The 18,965-nt window shown below is 42.0% G+C and overlaps 1 protein-coding gene across 2 annotated transcripts in view; it reads right to left on the minus strand.

Annotated features, from left to right (window-relative positions):
• Positions 1-4,851: 4,851 nt before the first annotated feature.
• VDAC2 (voltage dependent anion channel 2) overlaps positions 4,852-18,965 on the minus strand; it is a 91,080-nt gene continuing 76,966 nt past the window's right edge. The window contains exons 1-9 of one of the 2 annotated variants that reach the window (XM_068198547.1): positions 16,812-16,965; positions 13,106-13,177; positions 12,065-12,114; positions 9,717-9,869; positions 9,575-9,627; positions 8,912-9,139; positions 7,630-7,780; positions 6,669-6,726; positions 4,852-5,875 (exon numbers count right to left, since the gene is read on the minus strand). In XM_068198547.1, coding sequence (XP_068054648.1) covers positions 5,784-5,875; positions 6,669-6,726; positions 7,630-7,780; positions 8,912-9,139; positions 9,575-9,627; positions 9,717-9,869; positions 12,065-12,114; positions 13,106-13,172 — 852 coding nt within the window. In that variant the 5' untranslated portion in view covers positions 13,173-13,177; positions 16,812-16,965 and the 3' untranslated portion in view covers positions 4,852-5,783. Of the gene's footprint in view, positions 5,876-6,668; positions 6,727-7,629; positions 7,781-8,911; positions 9,140-9,574; positions 9,628-9,716; positions 9,870-12,064; positions 12,115-13,105; positions 13,181-16,811; positions 16,966-18,965 lie in introns of those variants that run through there. The other variant, XM_068198548.1, reaches the window with a different exon arrangement.

Raw genomic sequence — 18,965 nt, forward strand, 5'->3', positions numbered from 1 at the left:
TGGCCAGTGGTGATGGTGTTTTGGATTCAAGGACCAATTTAGGTAAACCTGTTTGTGACTGTCTGTAAGGACGATGAGTTTATTAATAAGTATAGAGTAGTATAATAAAGTGATCAGCCTTCTGGAATCATGGAGTCAATGCTAATTATTACCTGGTGGGGATGTCATGCTACGACACAAAGGGACAATCACGTCCCTAATTCTGCTGATCACATAATTTCTTATACAAGCCAGGATGCCCTTGGCGTTCTTGGCCACCTGGGCACACTGCTGGCCACATGCACATGGGACAGGCCCTTAGTAGACTTGCTGGGTTCTCTTCCCTGTTCCCATGCTCCAGTGGGTTGATTGACACTTAAATTACAATTAATTGCAATTAAGTAAATTGCAATTAATAAATTACCATTAAGTGTGATGGGGGAAGAGTTTGTGAGCAAGCCACCCTGTAGCAGTGGGAGGTCCCTGGGCTGCGGCCATGAGCCCGCACTTCCAACACGTCCTGTGGCCACCACACTGCCTGATGCCACCAGACATGGGAATATCACCAGTCAGCAGCCTTTTGAATCCTTCCCCTTTGCCTGCTGGGTTTTGGCAGCTGGTGTGCCCCGTCCTCCTGCCAGGAAGTGTTTCTTATAGCCAAGGGTGGCCAGAACATGACTTTGGAAATCAAGGTATCTCAAGCCATTTGGGGATTTCTTCTAGAAAAGTACAGTCACGTCAGGAGCTGAGCAGCAGTCGGGAAGACAATTTGTTGCGTTAATTAATTCCATTTAGACGGGAGCGGAGGCGCCCAGGAGCCAGCTGCCGCAGGCCATGAGAACAGAGCTGGCTGCTCCCCCAGAGCCGACGGACGCCGCCCAGGTCTCAGTCGCAGGGACAGAGCACCACGAGTGCCGGCGAACGCGGGGCGTTTCCTCCTCTAATTCTATTTCTTTGTCTCGGAATGAGCTCGGGCTCTCCGCCGCCATCACTTCGCGCCGCCTCCCTCGGTCGGTGGGCTGGGGACGGTGCCCGCGGGAGCGGCTCCTCCTGAGGGGGCACCGGCGGCCGCCAGGTGGCGCCCGCGGGCCGCGGCGGACTCGGGCGGGCGCGGGGCGCCCTCGACGGCGGGCGCGGCCCCGGCCGATCGACCCCTCGGCCCAGAGCCGGGGCTCGGACTGCAGTGGGTCACGAGGAACGGCACCTTGGCAGCGGTGCTCGCTCGGAAGCTGCCGGGAAAACATCCCGGACTGTGCAGAAGAACTCACACGCACCCCTCCCCAATGCCGCAGCCGAACCTCAACCACGGCACAGTGAAATTTAGCATTTCTTAAATGAAGGAGCCACCTGTGCGTACTAAAGAGTAATTTTAAAGTGTATTTTTAATAATGCCACCACAGACCGCTAAGAATCCGAGGGCAGAGCTCACTGGCTCCTTGTGGGCACCCACCTCAGCTCATGCCAACTCTGGGGTAACTCAAGCTGAAGCGATGAAGCACGGCGAGAGATAAGAGACATTTCTGTAATAGCCATTTAGTGTTTTAATGTTCATAGGAACACAGGCAACGTAAACAAACAAAAAGTGAGTTTTAAGAATGCCAAACTCTTAAAACAGCATCATTGCTTCAGCATCAGGATCTTCTCCCATGGATCCAGGACAAAGGATATTCCATCAAAAAAACCCACAAACCCTGGAAACATTTCTGATATGTGCACTACTGTTAACCAGCAAGTGTACTGTAAGTACTGGCGTGGTACTGGGCTCAGCAGAAAATTCTCATTTAAAAAGAACTGAAGTAAAGGTCAAATATTTGGAGCTGAAACAGTCCAGGCTTGCCATCTTTAAAGGTCTGTCAGCACTTTTCCCAACACCAGCATGAGGGTAGATATGAACAAAGTCTCAGTATGCAACACCTCACATTTTGTCTAATAGCATTTTCGTAAGTTTTAATTACATATTCCCAGAAATTGCTTTGCGAAAAAAAGTTTTCCTCTTTTTACATGAGCATTTTTATCAAACTTGCAGCTGAAGTGAAAGATGCAGCACATAACGCTCAGAAAAATCCAGCTGTTTATTGCTTCCCATTTGACCCAGCAGCATGTGGAAAGAAGGACCCAAAGCACAACTAAAAGGCCCAAAAACAAGAATGAGAAATGAAATACCACTAATATAATGAATGCACACTACACTAATGGATATAATCTATGTTTTTATTACTATTCCAGACTGGGAACAGAAATATTCCACTGCAAAGGGAAACTGACAAACACAATAAAACCAATTACAATAAACCTAACCTTTCCATGCCGTGTAACAACCCAACCAGCTTTTTCTTTGGCTTTCCCTTCCTGCCAGCTGGTTCCCAGGAAGCATTTCTACCTGCCATTAAGACACTACTGCTACAGATGTAAGCCAGTTTTCAGTACTGCCTCGCCTTGCATAGAGTTGCTTGTCTTTGCTCACTGGTTTGATAAGGAAACAAGGACCTTTGGTAGAAGTAGGGCTGAATCATCCGTGCACGAGCTGTCTCCTCTGGCCGGTTCTACTTCCCCTAGGAGAGCAGCCACCGGGAATTCAATGTGTGTTTGTGCCTGGCCGGCGGCCCGTCGCAGCAATGAGCCAAACACCAGAACAGGACATTAGAGGGCAGCAGGCACCCTCACTGCCGCCTCGCTTTATCCAGCGCCAAGGGAAAGCTAAAAACCCCTGTCCCGACGCTTTGGGACAAAAGGTCCCCCTGCCCTTTCCAAAACAGTTCAACATTTCCTGCTTTTGAACTGCAGTGTGCAAGAGGCAGATTTAGGAATATATCACACCCAGCTGAACCACGTGAAGAGTGCAAGGTTAAATGAACCAACCTGGAGAATTTCTACAGCACAGGAAGAGCATAAACAATCAGGACACTCAGACAGTAACTCGTGAAACCCAGGGCATCATAATCTCATGTGAAAGGATTTTTATTTATGAAAGCGTGATTAAGTCTCCTTGCAATGTACACAGACACCCCTACTCCAGCTATACCAGGCAGGAATGCAATGCTACAATTCACACAAACAAGATGCAGAACAATGCTCTGGTCATTGGTTATCTCAAGTGGTGGGGGGTTTTTATTCAGGACACCTGAGGAAAGGCTGTCTGGCACTGAAAGTTATCATTAAGGCTTTTAACATATTTTAATAAAATGGAGCTATATAAACCATCAACATTCCTTACCACAAAACTTCAATTACACCACAAGCTTCTCTAACAGTTGAAAAGTATGCTTGAAAGCCACTTTTAATAAGCCTTGAGAGATATTAAGAAAAAGACACTGAGCTTCTCTTTCATGTTTGAAGTAGTGATTTATGACAGAGTATTTTAGAAAAACTCACATTTTCACAGTTCTCTTAACTACTGCAGAGCCCTTTTCACTTCTCCGGTTGCCTATCAGCACTATAACAAATACAACTACTTAAGGTTTAAAGGCTGAGGACTAGTAAAGTCATGCACATTTACAAAGAGTAAAATGAAAAGGTTCAAGTTTCCCATTACTGATTTTTAAGAGTTGAAGAGAAACTCAGCAATATATACTTTTATTTCACTTACCCATTCTGTGACCTCAGGAAAAAAATATCTAGAGGAGCAGGTAGTGAAGAAAAAGGCTATAATGTTTGCTTCTAAAAAAAAAAATCCCAAAACCCACAAACCATTACCACCAAAAACAAAAGTCAGTTACAGCCCCCTGAAAAGTTGAGAAACATCAGTGTCACTAGTTTAAGGATAGAAACAAGGCATCATTCATAACCAAAAGACACAATCCATTATTTGGGTGCTGCAGCTGGACGATGCCTTCAGGCACACGTTTCAGGGAGGGGTTTTTTGGGTCTGGTAGGTTGTTTTGGTTTGTTTTGGGCATTTTTTGGTGGTTTATTTTGGTTTGTTAAGCTTTCCTTTTCTTTTTGTGGTTTTTGTATCAGAAGCCCAGTCTTTGTGAGGCACCAAAGATGGTTATACTGAAAAGACATACAAAAATTCAATGTGTGGCTGCACAGTTTCTAGCTTTTAAGTGGTCTAGCACATAAAACCACCTAAAACTAAAAATACGCACAACATGCAATGACACCAACAGACTGCACCTTACATGATTCTTCCACCCTAAATGGTGGAAATGCAACTCAGACAAGGGCATTTAGTGACAACAACAGTAAAGGTACCCCACAGCATAATGCTTTACTATCACGTAAGAACGCTAGTCAAACACACCAGCAAGCCTGCTCAAGAGCCTGAGCTGGAGGCTTAAGCTCTGCTCTGTCTTCTGCAAAGAAGGTGGCTCAGCTACTCTACAGCTAAAGCTCACAACAGAGTGCTTCATGTGAGAATTTCAGTCTGAGGGCAACAATGCAGGGTGGAACAAGACCTCGAGCAAGTCACTGATACTTTTATGGGCATTAATTTTAATCCAGTATCAACTGGTAATACTTTCAAACCAGAGAGAGCTTCCTCATCATAAGCCAGCCAGCCACCTGCACTATGAAGGGAGCTGCTGTGAACCACTAAGTGGTTCAAGACACCCTTCTCAGCTATGAGAGTGTCTTAAGAAGTAGGCTCCAGGCATTCCTCCAAGCTCAGTAAATTCCAACTCTTAAATATAAGCAGTGCAACTACACCTATTTAACATATTCCATATTAAAAGCATTCACAGCTAGTTCGACCTTCAGGGATGTTAGGTCCGCAGACTAAATATCTCTCATACTTCTGTTCTCTCTTATTGCTATTCTGAAAAAACACATGAGAGTTTTCCCATTATTCTGCAATTTTCTGGACTTAAAATGGGTATATGCCAAGATTTATTAGTTAAAGGGAAAGCAAGATCGGATGCATTTTCCTCCACGTCCATTTGAAATTGTCTTTATTTCAGTCATTTTAAGCAGAAACCTCTCACAGCAGTTGGGATAAGCAGGCTGTTATACCATTACACTGTTACATTCAATTGCAGAGATACATCTCACTTCATACAAATATAAGCAAAAGGTGTGTTTGTGGTGAGGTTTTTCAAGGAACATTTCTTAGATATCTCAGTGTGCCAAGTACACCGATCTGCACTTTTTGCATCAGAAGGCCAACTAGGAACACAGCACATCTCGCTCGTGGATCACAGGGGGAATTAAACCATTGTGTTATGACAAACCTTACCTGACAGAAAAGCACATTCAATTTGCTTGAGGAATCCAACTGTTCACCTATATTCAGCATTGTCATGGATGGGGGTCCTTAATTGCACAAAGGTACAGAGCACTACTTCTTGGATTACCTAAAACTTAACTGAGCACTAGCCTCGCATCTTCACTCTTAAAATATCTGAGGCACAAGTATGTGTGTGTACTTGTTTTATTCATAATTTGTCTTGGGATACCAAATGTATTTCTAGTTCAGGTCATTCAACAAAATTGTTGACCGCATTTCAAAACATCCAGTGATCCATTTTTCATTAAATGGCAATATCGAATGTTAAAAGGAACATAAAAACAAACATGCACACAATTGTACAGTTTTCATAAATGTCTATTTCATTATTTGTGGGTAGCGCATTAAACAGTTAAATACATTTAAATAATGTTTAAGTGACTGCACTAATGCAGAATTTTAACTAGATGGGTAACCAATTTAACTAGAAACCAGCTAACAAGTAACTGTCTAAATACTTCAAATACAGCTCTTGTTCTAGGTCATCCTTCCTGGAAAAAAGCCTGCTGGTCACATTGGAAATACATTTTAAGGCCAAATTCTTCTGATATCCCTTCTCTGCAGCAGTTTCTTCACCTTTTTAAGCCTCCAATTCCAGGCCAAGACCAAGTTTATGGCCACCAGCATTGATGCTCTTTCCATCTATCAGGGCGGACAGTGTAAGCTTCACACCTGTAAGATTTTTAAGAAGCATGTTTACAACACAGTAGCTTTCATGCAACTGAACTTCTGTCATCACAAGTCCCAGTTATAGCTCTCTTTTTATACAATTACTTTCCTCCAAAGATTTTTAGAGGAGAATACATTTACCCATGAAATCTAGTGAAAGTCACATGAAGAAAGCAATATGATTTTTGTAAACATTTATAATGTCAGTATACAAAGTCTCTAATTGCTAAATACGCAAGAGTTCTCCTTTCCTGCATTAAGACATGCAAAGGAGGAGGAAATCTGTGCACAGACAGACACTCCTACCTATAAAGGGATGGAATGAAACTAGATTTTTCCAAATAAGGAACTAACCTATGGTAATATGGCCTTAACAGGTGCTTTTATACTGAAGTGGAACAAGTTACAGTCTGGAGGGTTTCTTTACTAAATATGAAGAGCAGGAAGTGTGGGGTTTTGACAATTCATGATAATTTGAAGACCTGCTATCATTCAGCATAGTATAATTAGCCTAGCCTAAAGCTAAGCTGTCAAACATAATGCAGTCCACTCTTGCACGGATCAGTGAGGAATACAATATAATAATACCGTTAGATAAAATAGAGTTTGTCTTGCTTAGATAAAGGTTTTGTATGATTGAAGCTACTGTAAAATACCTACTTGGCCTTCGAAGAAAAAAATATTCTGATGGAAAAAAATTGCGTATAAATGCAGAGACCTCAATTATTTTCTTTAGGATGCATAGAAGATATATATGTGATATAATTTGTGATATAATTCACATGATAGCTCTTACCTGGCCTCAGGGTCTGAGTATAACCCACTCCAATTAGACTAGAATTGTTCACCTTTGCCTAAAAAAAAAAAAAAAAAAACAAAAAGGCAACTGAAACGTTGAAACTGATTAGTTATTTGTTACCATTCAGAATCTAGAATAACTATGGCAACACTGCCGTTATCAGTTTAACCAAATGTTATCTGTTCCTTCAGTACAGTGTTTCCTGAATTCTCTCCTTCCAGCTATGCCCTTGTCCTTCAACTTACAGCTGAAGCAGTAACATATTTTGAAGGAAGAACATATATTATGAGCAGAAGGGATGTAAGGGCAGGAAGAACTGTTACTGAAACACGATTTCATAGGTGAACTTCACCACTTCCCCTTGCTCAGAAGGCCAGAGACTTTTACCACCGGTCTGCTAAAAAAAAGCCACATCAGAGGACTCCTCCATGTTCATATTACATAGGAATTAGGATCTCGTCAGTCACTCAAGCAAACATTTTGTAATATCATCATAAACAATATGTACAAAATTATCTCACTTGGCATCACTTCCTCAACAGAATGATTCCAACTTTGCAACATACAGGAAACTTTGCTGCTTATCAACTTTTAGCCAGTATTACCAGAGTTCTAACCATGAGAATGTCACAGAGCTCCCCAAAAAGTAGTTTAAAAAAATTTCTGTAAACCTACAGAACCAGACACAAACGTTTTGGTTTTTTTTTAATTGTGTTTTTCTTTTTATAAATACAGTAGGATCTCCAACATAAGCACATTTGACAGTCAGATTCTATGAGACTTTGCTGTAAGCAACATAACAGAATTTAAATACTGCTGTTTTAATTAAAATTGCCTGGACTGCAAGAGTAATTCCTACAAGGCCTCTCAGCCTATTTTGTACTAATAACACAGGGATTCACAGCAACTGAAAATACACTGTATTTTGCACAACCCTTCAGGTTGCAGCCATACTTACTGAAAGAGAAGCAGTGGAATCCAGCTTGTATTTAGCTGCAATGCCAAAGCGAGTGCTGTTGCTACCTGCTGTCCAAGCCAGGTTTATAGCAGTTTCAAGATTGTCACTCACTTTTTGATAAATTGACCCACCAAATTCGGAACCATCATTGCTGCACAAATTCAGAGAAAAGTTAGTTTCCTATTTGCATAATCCACTCCTTTTTTTCATTTTTTTTTTACTACTTCAGATTTTTATTCAAATAGGAATTTCAAACGTTTTAGTTGTTTCACATTTTTTGAAAAGAGAAGGGGAGATGAACAATACTTCAGGGGAAAATTAAATGGCAGTAATTCATGAAAATAAAAAGGTATTTCAGAGTGCTACAGCTAATTCTCATGTTAATTGCCAAAAAAATCCTTGAACAAAACTCCACATCACATCCTTACAAAACTGACCAATATGTGTTAAATGGTTACAAAATGGGCCTTCTGAATTTATGGTTATTGTATACGTGAAACTCCTAGAGAAATGAATGACCTCCCAAAAATCTGTCACAAAGTTTTACATTAGTAAATTGAAACTGAATTCTTAAAGCCCAGACTCTAAAGTATTTTATAGTTTTCTCCTATATTCTTCAATTTCCATTAATTCAGAGAGATAAAATCCCCATGCTTTCCCTTCAAAAGCAAAACTTTTAACTATCTAAACACACTAGAACTCCACCAATTTTATTAATTTGGATTGAAAATATCATGGCTTTCAGTAAGTTTTGATCAGATTGCTCTGGAGTAAGATCTAAAAGCAGGAAGTCTGAAGAAAGATGTCTTACACTTGTTTACACTGTTTCATGCACAAGCAAGAAGATGAACCTCCACAAAAAGTCCAGAAGCAATTGCTCTAGAAACTACTACAGCATTAACACAACACTAATTACTATCTCTAACAAATCTACTGCCCTTAAATTGTAATCTGATACAACTCAATATAATGGGATAGCCAGAAAAAGCATTATGATCAGTTCTGCATAACTGAAGTACTGCACTTTCAATTTGCACGTACTTCAGTATTTGGCAAGCTGTACCACATATGCTGGAAGAGCTAACCGGTCACAGGCATTTACTGTTTTGAAAAAGAGAGCTACAAAGTATCATTTACATTTATTTGGAGTTTTCTATTGAAAAATGCACCCAATTAACAGCCTTGTAAGCACCTCTTGATATTTCAAGCATTTGTATTTTGACTAGAAGGAAAGGTAAAGAAAGCCTGCTTCTGGAAAGCTGGAGAAGTTTTCAGTACTTACACATTAGTGTGCAGTTGGAAGTCTCCAGTCTTGTAACCCACAGAGAAATTATTTCTTGTCAATTTTGATTTGGCACTATCAAAAGTCATCTGATAACCAGCAAGCCAGCCTTCATAACCAAAGACAGCTGAACCATGGACTGCAGGCCCGGCAAAATCAAAGTCAACATCACAGCCTAGGTTTATGCATTCACGTTTATAAGTTGACTTAATTTTACCACTTTTCTTTCTGAAACAGAGGAAAGAGTTATGTTAAGACAAGCATACATGATCTTCCTCAATGACCTGCCAAATTCAAGCCCTATGACTCTACACAATGTATCTAAATGTCTTGCACATGCATCCCCTGGACCAGGCAAAAGTACAGCCATACCATTCAAAGCACCCAGAGCTATGGCAAACAGGCATTTTCTGATGAATGTAGCAGCAGTTTCATGTTTCAATCTTCCAGTACTTCTATCCCAGAAAATAAGCAAAGTTGTGAAATGTGCAATACTAACCCCATAGTGATGTCATGGTAAAGAGCAGAAGCCTTTAGCATTGAGATTTGCCAAGCTGGATCAACAGCAAACCATACAAAAAGCTCTGTCAATACCACAGGCCAGATCAATGGACCATGGTGCTGTTACTCCCTAAGTAAGGTAAAAACATTAACAATTCTTACCCTGTATTTGGTGAGAAAGTTGTATCAAATGTCAACTTCAAGCCTTTGGCAAGCTAATTGAAGGGGGGAGAAGATAAGATAAAGCTATAAATTCAGTTCTTACACAGAGGTAAAAGAAATAAATATTTTCCTAATCTATTACCTGATCTTCAATGGCAATTTCTGTTCCCAGAGTGTTATCTGTGTTCCATTTTTCTGTGAAAGTCAGACCATACTCAGCCCACTTGTATTTGGTCTCCAAGCTCCCATTCACTTTTCCAGTGTCTGTGTTCGATGAACCAGATGTTGTGAATTCCTAAAAAGCACAGAAGATAATAATAGTAATTCTAAAAGCATTACACAGTGTTTCCTTCAGCAGGCATTAAGATCTGGTTATTATATGGAAAAAAAAATTTACAATCAGTAGACAACTTGCAGGGGAGAAGGGAGAACAGCCCAGCCAAGAAGAATTAATGACTCATGCCCTCATGAAGGCCTCCCCACAATCCCCACCTCAACTGCAGTGCTCCTGCCACTATTACAAAACGTACAGGGTGGCAAATTAACTCCAAAGCAAGACAGTAGCCTCCATAAGGACTCTCCTCTAAAGCAGTAACAAGTTCTTGAAATGTAAGGCTCAGTTTGACACTTCCAGTAAGCAACTTAAAAATCAAACTAAGGACCAAGAACACTATAGGCACATATTATAACTGCAGTAAAATTCTTTTATTAATCACATATGTAGTTCCATTACTCTTATCAACCATCCCTGAAGACTGTGCAACTGGAAAATGTCATAGAATGGCGTCATTTTTCAAACTGGACGTGGGGTAGGTGGTTTGGATCCTTGTTTGGGTTGGGCTTTTAACTATTTTTTAAGGAGTTCTTAGTCTGCCCAATGCACTAGCCTTTCCCACCAGCCATAGGCACACCTTCTACTAGCACCTATAAAATTCCTACTGCCCCAGCACTTTGTTTCAATGACACACAGAAATAACGTTTGAAGTGGGAGCTTAGCAAACAGGCTGGGTTTTTAGTATGGTATGATCTGACCTGGAATTCTTGAAAGTAACTTAGAAATCAACAGTATCACTCTCATTTCTTTATTAAAGGAAGTAATCAATGATGTCTCTCACTATTTGGATTCTCACTAAGAACAGAATGAACAGTTTCTGTGTACCACTATTCAAAAACTGAAAGTAATTAGAAGTGGAAGCCAGGTTTGTAAATACCTTTTAAAGAGCTCTTTCCAGTGAAGTATTATTGCCCTTACGATTTAAGAAGTCCATTATTTCAACTTTTTAAAACATCTAAATAAACATTTTGATCTCTGTCTTCCTCCATACACAACATTATTTTCAAACAAACGTTTCACACTCACCTTCCCCAGAAGGAAACGCAGATTTGAAATCACAAGTCCTTAGGCACTCTTACAGCAAAAGCCCCAAGAGCACAAAACAAACATGGCTGAGACTGATCTTTAATGGTGGCTGACCAAATCAGAGGACATCCAAGACATTTACTTGTATGATGTTAGTGACCTACTACACCATACACAGTTACATAATTCTACTAGGTCTATTTCTTGGCAAGGTACAGGACTACACAAATACCTTCAGCTTTAACTTCTTGCTTTGTGCTCTTCCTACTGCAGAGTCTATGTGACTGTAACCATTTGGGCAACAGCTTCAGGAGAAACAAATTATCTTATCTCTGCTTTAAAACAACTGTAGTACATATAAGCCAGCAGTTTCTACTCCTGGGAAGGATGGCTTATAACTGATACAGGATTCACACTAGGCTTGGATTTTTCAGAGAGTTTTACCAGCGTAACTGGTATTCCTCCAAAGAAACAAGCTACAGTAAGAACAACTAGCTCTGTAATAGGGCTCTTGCAAACTGTCTTTCAGTTGGCATACAGATTTATAGAAAAAACAGCATATAACCATGAACCTTGTTTCTAACAGTAAGTTACACGGTTCAGGCTCCAGATATCGGGAGAAAAAAAAAAATCTACCATTATATCTTGCAAAGTCTGCTCCAGAAATAGATAAAAATCACAGGGGGCACTGTGCATGACCGAGACTTCTTGCATGGAGCACTACTGGAGCTCTTAAGTACCTAGAGGAGCCAAAGATTCAACATGCTTATTCAATGCCAACTACTTCAGACAAGAACCAAGATGCCAGAAATTTCCACCAAACAGTACCACAAGGTACTTCAGAAATAAATTCTGTATACTGGTATTGGTATATTAAAATCCTTTATTTGTTCACCTTCACATGTAAGATCAGGGACAATTAATAAGCCCTTGTATTATAAAACTATTACTAAACAAGGCAATATTCCTGATAAATTCAGAACTTTAGGGGCTTCTGAAATTATTTAACACCAGATATTTATCATTCATGTAACCTATAAAATACTTAACAATATCTGAAATGTACCCCTTTTAGCTAAGTATCAGAACATAGCTAGAAAAAAAATATAATAGAAGTTACTTAAACTCACCACTCCACTTGCAGATTTTGTTTTCACATCCAGTTTCACCAACCCAAAGCCTTAATAAAGAGAAGTCAAAGTTACATGGTTAACTAAGGCCCTGCAAATTTTTCAATAAGCTGATCTTTCAGGTAGACTCAGCAGTGTCCTACATATATTCATTTATATATATAAACAGCTACAGACTGACTTCAGCAACATTCAACTTACAGATGCCACAGCAGGTAAAGGAGACCTCTCCAAACCAAGGGAAGTGCCTCTCAGTTCTGTGTGAGTATATTTAACTACCAAATGATGCTTCCAAAAGGAAATATATTATTTTCTGTTCCTGGAATGGAACCATTTTTATATAATAGTCAATGCCTTTTAAAGAGCTATCCCAACCCATAAAACACTTGTTTCTACACCAAGACAAAAATATCTCAAAGTAAAAAACTGTAAAAGCAAAGTCACTGGGAAATACACAACCACTGGAACTGTAATGTAAGTAGGTTTTGTGAAAGTGTCAATTCACATTGTTATCCAGAGAGGTGAGCAACAGTCTTAGTGAAAAAAAAAAACCACATTCCCAAAGACTGGAAACAAACAGCACTGTGACAAAGAATGATTTAACTATGCAGCTATCTGGTATTAAAGCATTTTAAGATATGGAAGGACTCTTTATCCCAATAGCTATTCCTCTTTCTCATCCAAAAAAGGCTACATTAGACTGGTATATAACCTTTTCTATATCAACAAATGTTGTGGCACAGACAGACCAGTAAACAGAGTGCTCCGAAGTTAAACTATACTTGCTGCTTGCATTCTTGCATACTTGTACACCTCTGACATTTATGTGGCTCAAGCAGTAAGACTTAATAGCCTTCACATCAAAACAACCCACAAAAAGCCTTCAACAATCTGTTAGTTGGTGGTAAAGATAAAAAACACAGCATACCTTCCTCCTCCCCAAAAACACTGGCATTTGATCATTCAATTTTCCATACAGACTTAAAAAAGGCAATTCATTGTTGCACCTCAAACACCACTTATAAAAGGTACTATTCTTACCATATCCTTTATTGAAGATATCTCTGGCAGGTTTGCCAAGGTCTACATATGATGGAGGAATCGCCATTGGAGCTGAAAGGTAAAGGGATAATTAATAATGAACCTTCTGCCACTGCACACATGAAAAAATGCTACGACAATTGTTTCAAGACAGTCTTTAAGGCAGATTCATCTACATAAAGACAATTAATAGATATAATTATATATTTAAAATTAATACATATACTACAGTATTCTGTGAAACAGATTTTCACTGAAGGCCACTGTGAACAAGAGATGTTTTCTCAGCTTATGCAGAGAAGAGGTATTGCAGAGAAAAGGCATTACAGGACCACCCAGTTCCTAATTTTCACATAGATTTCTCCATACGTCTTTCATTACCACAAATTCACTAATAACTCACATTTCCAGAGTTGTCATAGTTACTGCCAAAAATGTGGACACTAGAAATCTAAAAACCTGTCATGCAGACAGTTATTCCCTGAAGTTCTACAAAGCCGAAGTTGACACATGCTTATGAAAACTACTTGAAAGTACCCATAAGGTTTTAGTTTTGAAAATGTAAAAAGAGAGCATATCTGCTCTCCAACATCATTTCTGCCCCATATTTTACATCATAGACATACAATTTTAAAAAGAAGATCTAATGCCATTGACCAGCAATCAATCTAATAACATGTAAGAGTTTACATGTGGGAAGTTGTCCTGTTAGTTTAAAACATCCAAGTAGGAGGAGTGTGGGGTCTGGGAGAAGAGATCTCTTTACACGTGCCTCCGGCAACCCTGCTGTTAAAGAACCTGCCACTGCAGACGAGCTATGGCCCAGCTCTCTGGCCCCATGGACAGACACCAGGCTAAGGTCTCAGCCAGGCCCGTACCGCTCTCCTCCCTGGGAGCACACACTCTCATCTGTACTTCCTTGAAAGACTGTTTTCCCATGATTTCAACAGCAAGAGGCTGCTGTCACAGAGGCCCACAATTTTAAAGTTGTGAAATATAGGAAACAAAGCATATTAATAACTCCCCCCACACTGTGAAAAGGGGGAAAATGAAACTAACTAGACAAGGCCATGAAAAGGCTAAACACATGCAAAAAAAAAAAATCTTCTCAAACTGATTGGTCACATTTGTTTAGCTGAGAGACTCAAGATTAACATAATTGACTTCTTGTCTTCCTTTTGTGTGGTGATTTTTTTTTCTTTTTAAGTAAATGAAAAAACTATCTTTAGAAAAAGATCATTGAAATATAACGATATGAAATATAAAAATATCATTGAAAAATAACAATGGCAGCGTTCTCACATGTTAACTTCCAAACCCTAATTACACCTGCCATATACAGCCAAATTGTACGAACTGCTATTAATTAAAAAAAAAAACCCAAACTACTTTAGCAATCAATGGGAAGGCAGAAGACTGTTCCTCATTTTTCTACCATTCATAATGCAGATTTCCAGAGTACCCTACTTCAGCTCCCTATTGCCCTAAGGGGAAAATTTCAACCTCCTCTGAGAAACAATACTTGCACTCAGTTTCACACACATACACACAAATGCAGAAAAACTTCTTTAGCAAAGATGTCTAAACCCTACAACCATGTCATTATATCAAGACATCTATCACTTGCTAAAAAATAAGTCTGGTTTTCCACGGAGTTAAACTAAACATTATTTTTTTTTAAAGAGACATGAAAATGGCCTAAAGCATCTGAAGTTTAAAGACGTTAAACCCAAATTAAAGTCTATAGAAGAACAGACCCTAATCCCAGTGTCAAGTCATTAAATGGTTCCTATTATTTTTTCCATAAAAAAGCAGCTGACAGACCAATTACAAGGGAGCGTGAGAACTCTCGCCTGCAGAGTTCTGTTGGGCAGCACCTGTACAATTCAGCAGTTTAACATATTATAGACAAGGTTCAGCCACACGTTTCCTCTAATGAACGGATCTTGCCTCTAACTAGCATTGCCAGAAAAAGAATTATTTCTAGTTTTGGAGTTTTATATTAGCCTTTACCACAGACATACTTTTACAGTATAAATAAACAAGCTTTTCCCTTTTGTTTTCAATGTTTCCAAACTGACTAGACAAGCAGTACAGACAAGAGATTTATGCTAAGCAGAAATGTCCTGAGAAGTTAACAAACTTTTATCTGTGTCACAATTCAGAGGATTATTACAGTAAAAAGGATGTTACCATTTTATCTGGCCTAGTTAAGCATCCTTACCACTGCAGGGAAACCAGCCAATATTTGTCAGACATTCCAGCCTACAGATACAAGTTTTGTAATAAAACTTTGAAAGAGAGTACAACTGTCACTGTACTAATACTACACTGTAACACTGCTGTTCTAATACTACACTGTAACACTGACATGGATGGATGAGGACAAAACAGGAAACCAAGAGTTAATTTTGGATATACTAAATGTCTGATAAACCAGTGTCACCATCAGAACGCTCATTAAATGAAAAAGGGCCATTTAAAAATCAGTCTTGTGTCCTTTAATGTTAGATAGGCTTGCAAATTCTTATAATCAAAAGTAATTTTTTCAATCCTATTTTGAAGCATCTTTAACTTAGAAACTATTAATTAGAAGTCACTAAACAATAAGCATCATTTATCAACCACAGAATTGTTGTAAAAACTGTAAAATAACCGACTTGAAGTACAGAATACACTTGAGCCAAGTGAGAGCTCCACCCTAATCTTTGTTTCATGCCACCGTGATGAAAAAAGTTTACTTAATCTGTTACTCGGGAGCCACAATCATGCTTTCTTCTGTGATAAAACGGAAAAAAAAATCATCCCAAAAATAGAAAAATGCATTAACATTATTGGAATTACTACATCACAGTTCTCTTTAGAAGTAGTATTACAAAACTCTCAAGCTCTACAATTAAAAAATGACACAGACCTCTATTAGGATTTCTAACAATTTTAAGATCTCAAGATATTAAAGATCAAACTAGAAACCATATCAGCTTATAACAGATTTTAAAAAAAGTGCACTCACAAATTTAAGTCAACAACTACGCCGAATTTATCCCAGTATCCCAATAAATAGCAACAGAAGAACTGAGGTTATTCAAAAACTAATTTGTTAAAATACATCGGACACACGGTGACCTTCAGGCTTAGACTGATACTACAGAGAGCTTAAAAAAAGCCACCTCCTTACCCTTGCATTAACCCTCTCCCTACTCAGACCGCAGGTGGACACACAAGCCCAATATTGGCCGGGCCAATGTAGAAACTTTTAAGGACAAGATCTGGAAATGGCCTACGGGCTCAGGAAGCGAGGCGGGGGCAGTAAAGCAGCGCCTCCCGGAGAGGAAGGGCAGCGAAGGGAGAGCGGGGATGCGGCCGCAGCCCGGGCCGGGCCGGGCCGAGCGGCGGCCCCAGGCCGGGCGCCAGGCGCGCCGCCCGCCCCGCCGCAAGGTGAACCGACCCGCTCGGCGCGGCCATCTTGGGCATCCCGGCCTGACCCTCCCGCCCGCCGCGCCCCGCGCAACCCAGCCCGGCCGCGGGACCGCGGGGACAGCGGCCACAGAGAGCCCTCGGCCCGCCCCGCGAACCCGGCAGCGCTGGGACGAGCCCGCGGCCCCGCCACCCCCGGCCCACGAGGCCCCAGACCCGCTCGCCGCCAGGCGAGCCCCGCCCGCCCCCCCCCTTGCTCCGCGGGGCCTGTCGCGGCCGGGGCCGGCACCTGCGTGTCGCGGGTCGGCGGCGGAGCAGGGCTCAGGCCGGTCGGGGCGGGTAGAGTCGTGCGGCAGGCCGCGCTGCTGCAGCCGCGGGCACTGGAGGGCGAACTGAAGGAGACACCGATCCGCCCGCCCGCCGCTGCCGCCGCGCAGGACCCCGGCGCGCCAGGGCCGCCCTTCGCGCCGCCTGCCCCGCCCGCCGCGCCACACCACCGCCCGCCCCGCGGCAGGCGCCGGCGCCCGCGGCCCAGAGCCCGGCAGCGGCGGGAGGCGCCGCAGCCCCGAGCCAGAGGCCGGACGGCGGCGCCCCGGCCGGGCAGGCGCTCGGCCGGGCAGCCCCGGCGGCCGCGGGGGCCTGCGGGAGGGCGGGGCCGCTGCGCGCAGGGCGGGCGGAGGGGCTGGGGCCGCCCGCAGGGAAGGAGGGGCTCCACTGCGGCCGTAGCAGCCACACCCGGGAGCCTTCCGCCTGGGGCCTGCAGGGCGCTGTTCTCGCCTTGGGGATGGGCGGCCCTCGGCCGTACACTGAACAGGATCCACGCGCCGCCGCCCTTCCTGGGAAAGTACTGGTCACCCTCTCGGGCCCACGCTCCTCCCGCCCTGGCACACGGACTGGAGAAGCCCCTCAGCTGCGGCCAGGCCGCGGCGGCCTTTGTGCAGATGGCGCTTGCCGGGCGCAGCCCTTGCTCCTTACAGCCGCCAGGAGCCCTTTCCTTGTCCAAGGAACAGCGCCCGCGGAGCCCTGGGCGATGACGCAGTGCCCAGCGTCGCTCCGCAGGGCTGCTCGCCTTTGCTGTCCCACTGCCACTGAACGCATCACACCTCACATGCTCTGCTGCTGCTTCCCGAAGGCCACAGACACACAGGGCCACCCCCGCAGGACGGCTGTCCCATTGCCGCTCTGGCAGTTGTACTCCATCTAAAAGGTGTCGTGCCTCCTGCAGACATCAAGTTGCCGCAGACTTTGAAATTGCCTAAGCTCCGTTGTTACCTCTTCCAGTCACCACCCACAGACACCCTGCCATAAGAGCACAGAGTGTCTCAGGTCAAGAGAAGCAATAACCCTCAGATACCTTTCCTAGACAGTGCTGTCTGACCATAAATCATAGCTGGAGAACAGTCACAAGACTATTGTGCAGCAGGAGGAATCACAATGCAGAGCATTGCAAGGCCAAGGAACTGCACAATAGCCATTTCTAAAACTCATATTTGTCTCTCATTGCTTGGATTATGACATGATCTCAAATTCAAGAAAGTAAAATTCATTTATAAATAAACAATATTTGTGTGATACAAAAAATACATAATAGCACAATTAATTTTCCAGAACACATGGTGCAACAGTATTTTCCCAGGATATTAAGAAGAGAGCAGATTAGCAGAAAGGCCCAACATAATGCCAGTCAGCACCTGCTTGTTATAGCAAAAGATAAGCAACAGATTTTTTTGTGTGTGTGTGCAAGTCCAATGCTTTCACATCAAAAGACCCAAGAGATGTTTCATTCTGACAGTTTTAAGTAAGACAGTTTGGCATTGCACAGATAAATATGTGTTGATGAATCAAGAAGGAAAGCCACGTACTGAGAAAATAAATAACAGTAGGAAAAGAAACCCAGTGTGTCTTACTGTACATGGAAACATACATTAGAAATAAATAGAGATCTGATTAAGTAAAAACAGATTGTGGGATAGGTTGCTCATTATTTAAAGACATGCATTTATTATTCATACCAGTCCTATAAATCCATTCTGCATAAAAGTTCAGTTGCTTATAGGAGACATCAGCATTCTGCCTTATTTTTCCCTTTAAAGATTAATATTTTAGTAATGGGTTGGCTTAATTTTTAGCAATCTAGGAAAGCAGTTACTGCCCCTCCCTGAGCAAAAAAGCAATGAATCACTTGCTTTGTGAGACAAGGCAGAAACAGTAATTTGAGACAGACAACAGCAGACAAACTCCTCTGCATTACAGGCTTCTGTAGCAACAGCCTCTGCCTGTCAGTGTTTTTTACCCACTCTTGCCCTGCCCCTGCCTCGTACAACCATGTCTTATTTCTCTCAGCATATCTGCTCAAGCTCAGAGCACCAAAAAGGCACAGCTTCAGGCCTGCAATAGCAAGCCTTCCGAATTACTCTGGACCTTTCTTCTTAGTAATTTCCTC

Source organism: Anomalospiza imberbis, chromosome 8, assembly GCF_031753505.1.
Source record: "Anomalospiza imberbis isolate Cuckoo-Finch-1a 21T00152 chromosome 8, ASM3175350v1, whole genome shotgun sequence".
In the NCBI taxonomy this organism is placed as follows: Eukaryota; Metazoa; Chordata; class Aves; order Passeriformes; family Viduidae; genus Anomalospiza; species Anomalospiza imberbis.